This window comes from Mesoplodon densirostris, chromosome 3, assembly GCF_025265405.1.
Source record: "Mesoplodon densirostris isolate mMesDen1 chromosome 3, mMesDen1 primary haplotype, whole genome shotgun sequence".
Taxonomy (NCBI): Eukaryota; Metazoa; Chordata; class Mammalia; order Artiodactyla; family Ziphiidae; genus Mesoplodon; species Mesoplodon densirostris.
The window spans coordinates 141,227,735-141,241,922 of record NC_082663.1 but is presented as its reverse complement, the minus strand read 5'-3'; the positions used below and the strand labels follow the sequence as shown (position 1 = coordinate 141,241,922).

At 54.9% G+C, this 14,188-nt stretch overlaps 1 protein-coding gene across 5 annotated transcripts in view; it reads right to left on the bottom strand.

Moving 5' to 3' along the window:
- Positions 1 to 14,188, bottom strand: part of MAST3 (microtubule associated serine/threonine kinase 3) — a 37,665-nt gene that overhangs the window by 6,420 nt on the left and 17,057 nt on the right. For all 5 annotated transcript variants that reach the window (XM_060093865.1, XM_060093862.1, XM_060093863.1 and 2 more), the window contains 16 exons: positions 13,908 to 13,986; positions 13,068 to 13,228; positions 12,787 to 12,862; positions 12,285 to 12,494; positions 12,085 to 12,186; positions 11,678 to 11,810; positions 10,072 to 10,136; positions 9,563 to 9,648; positions 8,492 to 8,700; positions 7,667 to 7,805; positions 5,000 to 5,132; positions 4,679 to 4,844; positions 4,037 to 4,138; positions 3,227 to 3,349; positions 2,256 to 2,365; positions 473 to 612 (listed from right to left, as the gene is read on the bottom strand). In XM_060093865.1, coding sequence (XP_059949848.1) covers positions 473 to 612; positions 2,256 to 2,365; positions 3,227 to 3,349; positions 4,037 to 4,138; positions 4,679 to 4,844; positions 5,000 to 5,132; positions 7,667 to 7,805; positions 8,492 to 8,700; positions 9,563 to 9,648; positions 10,072 to 10,136; positions 11,678 to 11,810; positions 12,085 to 12,186; positions 12,285 to 12,494; positions 12,787 to 12,862; positions 13,068 to 13,228; positions 13,908 to 13,986 — 2,034 coding nt within the window. The remainder of the gene's footprint in view (positions 1 to 472; positions 613 to 2,255; positions 2,366 to 3,226; positions 3,350 to 4,036; positions 4,139 to 4,678; positions 4,845 to 4,999; positions 5,133 to 7,666; positions 7,806 to 8,491; positions 8,701 to 9,562; positions 9,649 to 10,071; positions 10,137 to 11,677; positions 11,811 to 12,084; positions 12,187 to 12,284; positions 12,495 to 12,786; positions 12,863 to 13,067; positions 13,229 to 13,907; positions 13,987 to 14,188) is intronic.

The window sequence follows — 14,188 nt, the reverse complement described above, 5'->3', positions numbered from 1 at the left end:
TAGTGACCATACCTTAACTCTCAGCCTAGAGTCAGAGGTAATTTGTAAATATAAGGTGAGTTCCCTCTGCCTGCTCTATCCTCTGTGACTGCCCAGAGAACTCCTATTCAATTTTTAAAACCCAGCTTCCAACGCCCATCCTCTAGCAGACATTGATTATTTCTGTGAGTTTGGACATTGAAAGATGAAAGGGACTTCATGAGCAAAGGGTATTCTGGGCAGAGGAAACAGTGTAAGCAAAAGCCTAGCAGTGTGACGGTACATGACTGCTTTAGGTTTAGTGTGGTTAGGAATGCAAAGCCAAAGGGAGTGATGACAGGGGCCAGGTTGGCAGGGGTCTGACAGGCTGGCCAATATGTTTTACCCTTTTCTACTGGGCCACTGGGAAGCTCTTTCCAATGTTAAGACTTTGTGGCTCCACCTCCCAGCAGGTTTGGAAGCTGGATCTGCTTATACTCCCCAGCCCACCTACCGGACCTCGGTGGTGCTCAGCCGGCGCCCATAGTCCCCCTCACTGCTGCGCTCCCACCCTTCCTCCCGGTCCTCACTGAAGCTCCGTTCAGCAAAGGTTGGGGTGGGCTGGGCGGCCAGGAACTCAGAGCTGCTGTAGACCTGGGAAGCAATTAAAAATAACAGTAACGGGACTTCCGTGGTAGTCCAGTGGTTAAGACTTCGCCTTCCAATGCAGGGGGTGTGGGTTCGATCCCTGGTCAGGGAGCTGAGATCCCACATGCCTCTCAGCCAAAAAAACCAAAACATAAAACAGAAGCAATATTGAAACAAATTCAATAAAGACTTTAAAAAATGGTCCACATCCGAAGGGGAGTTCTGGGCAGAGCTCTGGCCCCTGAGGCTTCTGAGGAGGAACTGCTACCATCATGACAAGCATGGATTTCTGTACATGAGCCCCTTTGGCAAACTGGTGACACCTACAGACCTCCTCTCAGAGTAGTATTTTTAAATGCATCAGATGAAATAGGTCAGGTTGCAAGCGAGGCTGATTATATTAAAATAATATTAGGATATTTTTTAAACCAGCAATATGGTACTATATGTGTCTCTTTAGTAATGCATTAAATAACAAGATCTAGCAGGTCTTATAAGTACCATAATTTTGAAGTAGTTTTGAACTTGAAAGATATTTTACAACAACTCCAGCGTGACGTGAAAAATCCATGATTTGTATTTGTGACAAAGTCAAGGTCATGCTAATATTACTGTGATTTGCTGCTCATATTACAATTAGAAAACATGCCAAATTTCAGTTAGAGATTAGTGAAAATAAAGATGTAATTTATTCCCATGCAAGTTCACAAGCCCCAGATTAAGAAGCCCTTCAATAAATTCTGATAGTACCTGAAAAAAAAAAAAGGTCCACATCATAAAAAAAAAACCAGAAACAAAAAAAACAGTAACAACAACCGCATTCGCGGGGGACGGCTTAGGTGAGTGTTTCCTACATGCCTGACACTTCCTTGAGTCACTTCCTCAGATGCTTACTTACCACATCTCTAAAGACGTAGAGTCTTTAGCCCACTGTACAGGTGGAGAAACTGAGGCTCAGAGCAGCCTGGCTACCAAGGGGCCACAGCTGGGGTTTCCTGCCTGGGGCCCAGACCCATAAGCAGTGCAGGTTTTTAAATCAAATTATAAACAAAGGAAGGAACTCAAGTTAAGCTGATGAGGCTATAATATAACACCCAGCATAGCAGGTCTATTCACAATTGCCCCAAAGTGGAAACAACCCAAACGTCCATCAACTGATGAGTGGATAAAACGAAATATGGTCCAACCATACAATGGAATATTATTCAGCCATAACAAGGAATGAAGCACTGACACATGCTACCATGTGGATCAACCTTAAGAAGCCAGACACAGGGAATTCCCCAATGGTCCCACATAGCGTATGATTCTATGTATGTGAAATGTCCAGAACAGGTAAATGCATAGAGACAGAAAGCAGATGAGTGGTTGCTGGGGAGCGGGGGAGGGGGAAACCAGGAGTGACTGCAGCCGGGTACAAGGTTGCCCTTTGGGGATGATGGAAATGTTCTGGAACTAGATACAGGTGATAGTTGCACAACATTGTGAATGTACTAAATGTCATTGAATTGTATGCACAGTTTAAAATAGCTAAAATAGTCTATTTTATGTTACATGTATTTCACTACAATAAAAAAAAAAGAAAAAAAAAACCCCAAACACCTTGCCCTGTTTCCTGAGCAGTAGCTACATCCAGGGCCCAGGCTCACCTTGCTGAACCGGTGGGAACAGGATGAGAACTGGGGGATCTCCGTGGATGACTCCTCATCATTTGTCTCGTCATCTTCAGAGCCCAGGTGACGGTAACGCTCTGAGCGTGCTGCAGGAGGGAAAGGCATGTGCAGCCCACCTGATGCTGGGGGAGGTGGACACAGGGGCTGGGGGGTGATGTGGGGAGGGCCTCCCAGGTGGGGAGACGCTGTCAGGGCAAAGCCTTTGTGGTGGGACCAGGCTTGGTATGTTTAAGGACCAGAGGAGGCTTGGGTGGCAGATTTAGTATCTGGGAATAAATCCCAGTTGTGTTCCTAAAAGCTGTGGGACTGTGGATGGGAATTCTTGTGTCTCAGTTTCCTCACCCTTAAGATGGGTTACCCAGAGTTAGGTAAAATTGTGTATCTCAAACATAAAGGATGTTCCTCATCTTACAGAAAAGGAAACAGATGCTCAGAGATGACCTCTGACATGCCCAAGATCACACGTCAAGTTCTGGAGGAGGCACTGGAAGCCAAGGGCGTTTACTCTGTGCTTGGCCAGAGCCCCGACTGGGGAGAAGGAGATTTGTATGAGCTCACCTGAAGTGCTCGGGGGGACCCCCTCCACCAAAGCTGAGCGAGGCACCCCACCCTCCTGTATGACAGGCAGGGCTCCATGCCTGGTCAGGGCTGACACTCAGGAGGCTGAACCTGCTGGGGGACCCCCAGACAAGGGCTGCCACACTCAGTGCCTTGGTTTCCCCTCCCGCAACCCAAGGTGGTGCGACAGCCTCCTGAGCTCAGATGCATAGGAAATCCAGGCAGGGGGGCAGCCAGCAGACATGACCCAGCTTCTTGGAAAGCTCAGGAAGTTGGAAGCTCCAGGCCCAGGCCGAGGCACCAAGCTGGGGTGGAGACCCTCTTAGACACCCCTCACCACCCCAGGAGATCGTGGGACAGCACAGCCCGCCTCCTGGACCCCTGCTTACTGTCGAAGTAGCTGGTGTCGTCCTCAGCTTCAAGCTGCGGCACGAACTCGGCCTTGTGTCGCAGAAGCCCCGCCCAGTCCAGTGTCCAGAAGAAGGGGTGCTGCTTTACTTCGTGGGTGCCTCCTGCAGACATGCCTGGCTGAGCCCTGCTGGTCCCCACCCCCCATGGCCCCCTGGGCCAATTATGAACCCGAACTTGGCCAACACAGAACCAGAAAGATAGGAGGGGAAACGAGCCTTTAAGAGCCCATAGGTGAACCAAGCTAGGGCTAGAACCCAGGCCCTGCTCTTCCCTCTGCTGGATTCTGAGATCCCATCACCTGGAGAAACCCCAGAACCTTAGGAGGGGGCTTTTTCCACATGTTTCTACCCCATGGAGCAGAGCTGACTGTATCCTGTTCCCCAACCTCAGCCCCCATAGTCCTCTGCAGCGGCCAAGCTTCATCCTGAGTGTGATCTGTAGTGGCCACATAATGGGTGGCTGCATGAATATTAAATAGTCCCTTAATCAATATTTTGGTGGCTGGGGAAACTTGGGACAGTGGGATCCACTGGACTGGGCCTTGGGGACCGTAGGACACAGCCCATGGTGACCTGGCAGGCTCATATACACAGCCTCAGTGCCCCTTGTCTGAACCAGATCCAGCTACCTGCTACTCTTCAAAATCTCATGCTAGTTCTTGGTGAGCTCCTATGCATCCTTCAAAAGCCCAGTTTCAAGTCCCCCTCCTCTATGCAGCCTCTCACATAGAACTCTTGTTTACCCCAGCCCCCATCCTACCCACCTGGGCCTCACCCACACCTACGTACCAGTGCCCAGACGGTCCAGGGGGCTCTGTCGGAGCAGCCTGGTGATGAGGTCCTGGGCGTCAGCTGGAAGGGCTTCGTCCCCCTCTGGCCACATGATCTCATCTAAAATGAGAGGAGGGAATGAGGGACTGGGGACAGCGCTTCTTAGCACCTCCTACCACCTCCCCTTCCTACGCTCCAAGCCACCAGCCTCCTCTGCTCCTTCAGCATACCAGGCTTGGTCCCATACAGCCTTTGTTCTGGCTGTGCCATCTGCCCTGAGCACCTTCCCTTCATCCATCTCTGTGACTCCCTCTCACTCCTTTAAGTCTTTGCCCACACGTCACCCAGTGTGGCCCTGCGTGACTCTCTATTTAATAGAGCACCCCTGCACCCGCCCCCCCACCCCCTCCCTTCTTCCTACTTCCTTCTCCCCTTGGCATTTTTTGCCTCTGATTACTCCATAATTTGCTTATTTATCTCCCTTACTGTCCGTCTCGCCCTTGGCTGTGCTCCCAGGGCTCAGCTGGGGCTGGGACGCCATAGGTGCCCAATCCACAAGTGGGCCTGCTCCCCTCCCCGGCAAAGGCAGGGGGGACCACCGACCAGAGCCAAAGTGGGGCTGAGACTTAAACCTGGGGCGACAGGGCAGGGGGAACGCACCACTGACCACCTGGCCAAAGAGTTCCTCAGGGGTATCTCCGAAGAATGGCACACAGCCCACCAGGAATTCGTAGAGGACGACGCCCATGGCCCACCAGTCCACTGGCTTCCCGTAGCCCTGGCGGAAGATCACCTCCGGGGCGATGTACTCAGGCGTCCCGCATACCTGGGCCAGGTGGGACAGAGAAATGAAAGACCGCCCCCAGCCAGGGAAGAAAGTGTGGGTAGAATTACAGGGATAGTTTATTTTCTCCTTTTTGCTGCAAAGTCTCCCCATGTCCTGGGCTCAGGCTTCAGGCAGAGGGAGGCAGCCCCGCCCACCTGCTTGTCCACGAACTCCCGAGTGTCCTTCTCGATGTGGCCCTCGTAGAGGTTGGTGGCCATACTCATGAGCCCGATCTTAGACAGGCCGAAGTCAGTTAGCTTGATGTGGCCGAGCGAGGTGATGAGCAGGCTGTGGGCAGGCGGGTGGTGAGCTCAGGTGTGGGGGGCCCGACGTGCTTGGCCACTCCCGCCCCCTCGCCCACCCAGAACTTAGTCCTACAGGAGGTGGCCCGACCCCTCCATGGATCAGAAAGCACTGCCTGTGCATGATCACATTATTGAAAGAACCAACGGGTCTTGGGCAATATTACAAATTTGGCAAACATCTCTGTGCACCAACTGGGTGCATCTGGTGTTGCTCTTGAGCACCTACTGTATACTCCGCTGTGCAAAAATTAGGTTCCTGAGAATCACAGCATGTCCCCACTGGGCATTAAAACGTTTCGTGAACACCTCCTGGGGGGGATCTACAGCATATTCTTGTACATGCATCCATGATTTTAACAAACTGAACACTTTGTAAGCACCTATTGTTAAGTGAACATGTCTTTAGCACCTGCTGTGTACAGGAATATTTGTGCCTCTCATGGGCGCACCAGTTTCTTAAAACTTACACACCTACCATGTATGCTGCTGTTCATGTTCTCCTGCAAGCTTAAGTATATAAATATTTTAAGTGATAAAATGATATGCGCCAGCTTTATTTTATAAAGTCACATTTTCACGCACCTCCTGGGGACATCTGCCCATTTAAAAATAAATTTCTGGGGACTTCTGTGGTGGTCCAGTGGTTAACACTCAGAGCTCCCAATGCAGGTGGCCCAGGTTCTATCCCTGGTCATGGAACTAGATCCCACATGCATGTCGCAACTAAGGAGCCCACCTGCCGCAACTAAGACCCAGTGCAACCAAATAAGTAAATAAATATTTTTAAAAGTCAAAAAATAAATAAATAAAATAAAAAGGGGGAATTTGGACACAGACATGCACACAGGAGGAGCACCACAGCCTAGGGGCTACCAGAACCCAAGAGAAAGGCCTGGAACACATCCTTTCCCATCACCTTCAGAGGGAGTGTGGTCCTGCCGACACCTTGATTTTGGACTTCTGGCCTCCAGAACTGTGAGAATAAATTTCTGTTGTTTAAGCCCCTGAGTCTGTGGTACTTTGTTAGGGCAGTCCTAGCAAACAAATGTACCTTCTCCTGACTTGGGGTGTATTTGAAATTTTCTGAAGAAAAGAGGAAAAAATATTTTTCTGGAGCACCAACTGTGCGGGCCTATCTCTCCCTGAACCCTCCAGGGCTGCACCTTCCCACACCGTTTTTCAGATGAGAGTCCTGAGCTTGGGAGGGGCAGGTCCTGCCTTGGGGACACTTGGAAGATCCCACTCCAGGATGATCCCACAGAGACCCGATGGGCACAAAGCAAGCAGCCTTAGAGCGTCAAGAACAGAGGCCCAGGTACACAGCAGATGCCAACACACATTTGCTTTGTTTTCTAAGCCACTCGCAAACAACAAGATGCCCTGAAAACATGCAGGGCTCTTAAGGCTTATGTTCACGTCTCCACATAGCAAGTACCTCCACTGGAGAAAGGGAGCCATGTCCCTGGCACACAGTAGGTGCTCAATGCATGCTGACCTCAACATAAAAACTTTATAAAAAGATAGCTGCAGTGTTCGGGGACTGACACACAGTCATTGCCTAATAACTGTTGTTCTGATCACCTTTACACAGCTGGTGTCCAATAAATACACACCAGCTAAAAGATGTGCTTTATAAACTCAAAAGGGTCATCAGTGTGTAAGAAGTTAGTTATACCGCCGTCTGGGTTCCTTCAAACGGTGAGCACAGGCCCAGGTATACAGCAGGTGCCAAATACAGGTGCTTTGTTTTCTAAGCCACTTGCAAACTACAAGATGCCCTGAAAACATGCAGACTCTTAACGCTTATGTCCACACCTCCACATGGCAAGTACCTGAGAAACTCACACTTCTTGCCTGGTATCCAAAGGGCACTTGATGAAAGAGCAGCCCTTTCCTCTGTACACAGGAGGTGCTCAACTAATGCAGGGAAGAGTGCTTTGAAAATTATGAAAGGGTTACAAAGCATGAGGGATTATTCACACTCACACTTGTGTTTTTCAGTCACCCAGAGAGCACCGGGCACTCAGTAGGTGCTTACTAGAAGCTAGAATAAAATAAACACCCTAGGACTCTCTTTCTTCCCTGCACTAATACACAGCAGGAGCTCAAGACATGCAGTCCCTTTCTCTGCACATAAGGTCTTGCAAAGTGCATGTCCCTGTTCTTTGTATATAGCTGGTGCCTCATAAGTGCATGTTCACTTCCCTTGTGTGGCAGCAGCTCTGTGAGTGCCTGGTCCCTTCCCCTGTCCAGTCTGTGCCCCCTCACATTGCCTGGCCAGCACCTCGATAAGTGCACTGTCCTTCTCCTGCACACAGCAGGCGCCTATTAAATACCTGCTCTCTTCAGTACACACCAGGTGCTCAACATTGTCAAGATCCCTGCTTTCTACCAGCAGGGGGCCCATGATGCCAGCAGAATCTAGATGGTGGGGCTCCTGAGCAGTCCCAGACCCACTCAGAGGCCCCGCCCCCAGGCTACTCTGAGCCCCGCCCCCTGAGAGCCCGGGCCACTCACTTGTCTGGCTTGAGGTCCCTGTGCACGATGCCATAGTTGTGCAGGTACTCCAGCGCAAGCACCGTCTCGGCGAAGTACATGCGGGCCATATCCACGGGCAGCGGGCCCATGTTCTTTAGGAGCGTGGCACAGTCGCCGCCTGCAGAGGGGTGGACGTGCTCACAGAGGCCCTCGGCTCTACAGCCGTGCCCAGACTTGTGCCTATGTGCCCTCCCCACCTTCTGCAAAGTGTCTCCAATCTGTCCTGAATTGGGGTGGGGACCTGGGAGGGGCGGGAGGATAGGCAGACCCTGCCTTCTGATTTTCCCCTGGCAGGGCAGCAGCTCTGTTAAGTGCACAGTCCCTTCCCCTGTACACAGCTGGTGCCTCCTAAGTGCATGCTTCCTCTCCTCACCCGGCAGCAGCTTGGTAAATGCACGTCCTGCACTTACCTGAAGGCCCTGCTCTTTCCTGAACTGCAAACCTGATCCCACAACTCCTCACCCTGGTCCCCAACCCCCCTAGTCCTTCTGACGCACGCCTCCCTCCCTTCGCTGCTCTTGCTCTAGCCTCTAGGCCCCTGCCCACCAGTCCCTCCTGCCTAGGCTGTCCATCCTACCCCTATACCCTAGGGTCCTGCCCTCACACTTCTCTTTGGGATCCCCCAGTTCCAACTCCCTGAGGCTGGGTCCCCCACCACAGACTGAGGGTCCCCCAAGGCAGGCTGGGACCCTATGGAGGACAGAGCAGACTGCGGGCTTGATCAAAGGAGGGATAAGGTATTTCTTCTGGATAAGGAGTAAGCTCTCCATTGCTCTGGAGGCACGCAAGCCCCAGTGACCGCACCTTCTACATACTCCATAACCATGCACAAGTGGCGCCGGGTCTCGAACGAGCAGAACATGCTGACCACAAACGGGTTCTCAGCGAAGGTGAGGATGTCGCGCTCCACGAAGACCTGCTGGATCTGGTTGCGAAGGATCAGGTTCTGCTTGTTGATCTTCTTGATGGCAAAGCGCTGCCTCGTTTCCCGGTGCCGCACCAGGTAGACGGCCCTGGGGCGGGGCAGGGCGGGGGTGGGGGGGGGCGGAGCCGGGCTCGCTGAGGCCCGAGATCCAGGTCCCGGCAAGCACTGGGACCCGACCTGGGTCCAGAACCCAACCCGCTGTGCCTTTGCCTGTGTTGTGCCCTCCACCCGGGACACCTGTTCTCTTTACCCGGCCCTCCCTTCTCCCAAAGCAGCCACCCCGTGGGTTTAAGCCACTCTCCCTGGTGTCATATAAAGAGCCAAAGATGACCCCTAGGTTGTTTATTTCTTCACAGCCGACTGAGACCCGTTAGCTCAAAAGCCCCGCTGGCACACACTCAAATCCCTTTAACTACAAGTCAAGTAAGCAGATTTTTAGCCATTTAGAGCCTGCTGGTTTTGCATACCTTGTAGATAAGATAAACGCTGGGGCTATTAAAGACCCCAAGCTGCTCCTGCCCCGTGGAGCTCTCTGACCCAGAGACTCCCCACTGTGCTGTGGACACATAAGCTTGGACACAGAAGCCTCCTCTGCAAGCCCCCCTCCGTCCCAGACCCCACAAGGGTCTTATGTTGTAAGGGACTCCTCCCCCCTCCCACAAAGCGAATCCGTCAAAGCGGCACTTAAAGAATGCTTGGCGCACGCTACTGCCATCGTGTGGCCATCTTTTTCCTTGCTCAGTCCCCAAATTCCTAGAACCCCAAACACCTGGGGCAAGAAGGACCTAGATCACGGACAAGCCCTTCCACGGCCATGCCCCTGCTGTTTTGTGCCTCCACTTCCCTCTTCAGGCCTCAGTTTCCCTGTCTGCACACTCAGGGGCTGTGTGGGCTTCAGTCATCCTCATGGGCATCTGAGAAATGGGTCTACAGGGTACCCAAGGACTCACCCGTAGGCCCCATTGCTAATGAGTTTGATAGTCTCGAAGTCGCTCTCACAGGGCTTCCTCCGTGAAGCGCCGACCAGGGCACGACTCTGCGGGGGGGTGGCAAGAGGGGTCAGGGTCCTGCCCCACTGCAGAGCAGGCTGCGTTCTTCCTGCCCCCAAGTCCCAACTGCTGGTCCTGGCACCTGACGCTACCTCTTCTCCTATACAAACTTCTCAAACTCAGCTTCTGAGTTTGAGCTTTTGCTTACGCCATGCTGCCCTCCTTGCAGAAAACTCCTACACATTCTGCAAAGCTCCCCTTTCCAGTGCCCCCTCCAACCCTGCCCTGCCCAACCTCCATGACAGGGCAGTCTCACCTGACCCCACCATCCCCCACAAAGTCACAGGCGTTCATTAAGCACCTGCTATATGCAAAACCTCAGCAAACAGCAAACCCAGCCCTTCTCATGGCCACCTGGTCTACCGTCAAAAGAACAAGACAGGTGGGGCTGCCAAAGCTCTGCGTCTTACTTCTGGGGACTCCGGTGCTGGGGGCTGTCCTCCACTGTCATCAAGGTGACTCAGAGGCACCATCTCTGTAAAATGAGGGAGGAGCCTCAAATGGGGTTTCTGAGCCCTGCCCCTCCACCACCCAGAGACTTCCGGAGGCCTCCAGGGCTCATCCTGGGCTGGGGAAATGGTGCCTCCTCTGACCAGCTCTCACGATACTGTCATTCAGCCCCTACTGCGTCCAGGTGTCGGTCAAACCCAGGAAGCTGGACTGAACAACGACTAAGGAACCTTCTAGAAGGGCCAGTGGGAAGCCCAGGCTCCAAATGCTCAGCCTACCTTGAACCCTGGCCCCAAGTCTTGGGCCTGTGAACACCGGCTGTGACGCTGCCCCTCTGGGTGATGGCTCCTAACATCCTCCTCAGCTCAGGGCATGGCCCAGGCGAGCCCCCTTAGTTTCCAGCCCTGGGGCTTAGCAGAGGGGCGGCCCCAGGTAGGAGTGTGCAGTTGGTGAACATCAGCAGTGACGGTGACCATGAAGACAGTGTCTTGCGGTCACAGAGCAAGGCTAAGATGAGGCAGTGGAGCCTCAGGGTGAGGGAGGCCCAGGTTCAAATGCAGCCCACCCGTCCCACCATCAGTGGGCCCACTGCGCGGTGCTGGGTAGATGATCTGCCCCCGCAGCCTCAGCTGCCACCTGCCTGCCTGGCCACTTCGTGTTTCCTCTGACACCCGGGCCCACCCACAGTGCCACCTGCGTCGTCTTCATGAGACAGAAAAGAGGTTGGCTGCGGCCACACGGCTAGTCCACGTGCCATCTGGCCTTGGGCACACCTGGGCCTGAACCCCAGCTCAATCTCGTCTGCCTAGAGCCTCAGTCTCTCCAGCTTTAAATGGGGACAATGGCAGCCCAATCCCAGTGGACGCTGGCCACTGCGGCTGGTCCCTGCTGACCCCGTCGCCTCCCCCCAGCTCCCCTCCTTCCTCAGCCACACTCCTTTCCTCACTGCTCTTCCAACACGCCAGACACAGACCCACCTCAGGACCTTTGCCTTCACCATTCCCCCTGCCCGGTTCATTTTCTCTCTCCCCTGAATCTGCACACCTTTCCATCCTCCAGGCCCCAGCCTGAATATCCTCTCTTCCCAGAGCTCCCCCAACCACCCCTGGACCAGGCCAGGTTCAATGCTCCCCTAGCACCATGTCTGGGTTGTTCCCGTCCTGGCTGGGGGGTTCTCGGCCACCTCGGTCGTGCCCATGGGCTGCCCCATCTGACTCCCACTTCCCGGGTCCTACTTCCCGGGCCACAGTAGGATGAAATTGGGAAAGTGCTTTGTGAATTCACAGGACGACGTGAATGCCACTGCTAAGGGTGGTCCCCTGGCACCCTGGCCCAACTTGACTTAGCATTTGAGGACTTCGCAGGTCAGGGGCTCCAACTAGTGGCCACCTTACCCCAGAACCCTGGGCACTTTCCCCATAATATGCCCTGCAGGTGGCTGAGGACAGGGCCAAAGAGAGAGGAAGGACAGTGTGGCGGCTCTGGAGTCAGATGGGCGTGGGTTGGAATCCCGGCTCCACCGCAATCTCGCCCCAGTTTCTTCTTTCTGCCCCACCCCCAGCTCACCCTGGAGGGGGTCCTTAGCCAGGCCCAGCTGCCCAATGATGTACCGCGGCAGGTCCGTCTTGATGCCCTGGCCCTCGCGGGCCTGGCCCTCGGCAGCCTCCAGCAGGTGGTAAAACTCCTCAGGGTCAAACTCCTGGGGGTGCAGAGGGGTTGGTCAGCCGAGGCCTGGTCCCACCTGCAGGCCTTTGCACACGCCGCTCCCTCTGTCTGAAGCATCCTCACCAGCGGCTCCAACTCGTCCCCGGGATCTTAGCTCCCGGCCCCTCCTCTGGGAAGCCCGCCACAGCCTGGCAGCCCCCAGCATTCCTCTCAAAGCCCTATACGATGGGGCCTGTCTCTTGTATCTCGGCAGGACTGTTGGGTGCCTGGACTCAGCCCGGCACCTGGCCATGTGCCAAGACACTCACCAGGCACTCGAGGAGCCTCGCTGGCCGCGAGATGATGATCAGCAGCTTCCGGACAAGCTGGACAATGAAGCCAACTTCCTCACTGTCTGAGCGCTCATGGGCCTGGGGGCAGATGGGTGTTAGCGTCATCCACAGGCCCTTGGTCCTGCCCTGCCCTCCTTGGGGACCCCTAAACCCTGCGCTCCCCTGCCCCCACGCACATCCTGCAGCAGCCTCTCCAGCTTCTCCTGCATCTCCAGGAAGTAGCGGGAGGTGACAAGAGCCTCTCCAGACTTGGCCAGGCAGTCGCGGGCCAGCTCGATGATTTGGTGGTGGATGAAACCCAGGACGCCGTCAGCCAGTGCCAGCCGGGCGCCGGGTGAGAAGGCGGCCAGAAACTCCTGCAGACGGCCCTCCATCTGTGCTGTGGCCTGGGTGGGGAGCGGGGGAGATGGGGTGACCTGGTCATTGGATGGGGCTGGGGAGCGACATGCGCAGATGGGGGTGGGAGAGAGAGATGTGATGATGGGGTCCAAAGATTGGAGGAGAAGAAGCAACGTGTATAGGTGCGGGTGGGGGAGGGGGGAGTTTGAGACAGAGAGATAGGTAAAAACAGAAATGGACAACAGATGGGGGGACGCAGCCAGGAAGACAGCAGGTGCCATTGGAGGGACAGCAACATGGAGGGAGCTGGGGCTGGTCTAGCCGCCAGGCGCTGCCCACCTTGGGGAATCTCTCCCGGTACACGTGATTCATCATGACGATCTCGTTGTCGAAGGCCCCTGTTGTGCGTCCAGGGCTGAAGGAGGGGACAACTGGTTTATGACATGGGACCCAAAACACAGCCCAGGGAAGGGCGGCTGAGTCAGGTCTGAGGGCCAAGGGCCGGAGGCCAGGCTTGTGCACGGTCAGGACCAAAGGTGGAGGAGGAGCCACGATGTGGGTCCCAAAGCCAGCCCAGGGAGGGGCTGGGGCTGGGGCTGGGGTCAGAGGTCGAGGCCCACCTGAGGCTGCGGGAGCGGGGCCGAAGGCGAGGTGAGTGGTGGCCGCCCTCCTCATCAGCCATGCTCTCTGAGCTGCGGAAATGCTTGGACAGGAAGCATAGTTCGTCCGGCGTCGGCTGGAAAGGAAGCTGGTGGAGGCGCTCCCTGGAGGATGAGCTCGACTGGCAGGAGGGGGTATCGGGGCCATGGGTTCATGGTCAGTGCCACAGCCAGGACCCCAGCATTACCCCTGAAGGCTCAGGCTGTCTGCTGGTCATCAGATGGTAACTCTCCTGCCTGGCTCCTATGCATCCCTCAAAACTCCAGCTTTGCTGTCCCCTCTTCCAGGAAGCCTTCCCTACCTGCTCCCTTGGCAGCCCCAAGACCCCCTCTGACCAGGCCTTCCCTGACCACACAAGGATGAGGATATCTGTGTACCCCGGACCAGGAGCCCCTTGGGGCTGAGGCTGGGTCCTTTCAGGGATGCCCCAACGTTGCCCAAAATGGGGCACAGAGGGGCCAGCCAGGATGTTTGCTGATTGGATAACTATCCAACACCTTAAAAAAAACCCCAAAGGGGCTTCCCTGGTGGTGCAGTGGTTGAGAGTCCGCCTGCCGATGCAGGGGACACGGGTTCGTGCCCCGGTCCGGGAAGATCCCACATGCCGCGGAGCAGCTAGGCCCATGAGCCATGGCCGCTGAGCCTGTGCGTCTGGAGCCTGTGCTCCGCAGCTGGAGAGGCCACAACAGTGAGAGGCCCGCGTACCGCAAAAAAAAAAAAAAAAAACCCCAAAGACGCGTCTTCCCCACCCCCAACTTGGCACTCCCCTGTTTGCCTGCCAAGGTAGGACTTGTGGGTACCGAGAGAGTGGAGCTGGGCGTGTTGGTTCCATAGCCAGAAGACGGGAGGGACGCGAGGGACCATCTTCTGCCGTCGGCCCTGGAGAGAATGAGAAGTTGGAAGGAAGGCACGGCCCCTGCAGCTTGTGGGGACCAAGGGCAGGCACTGTGGCTGGCCAATCCTGGCCCCATTGGAGGAAGGACCTTTTGAAAAGGCCAAGAACCGGAATACAGGGTGAACAAGTCCACTGTGTGTTTTCTCCATGTTCTTCAGCTGCCTCCTCCAGGAATTCTTCCCTGAC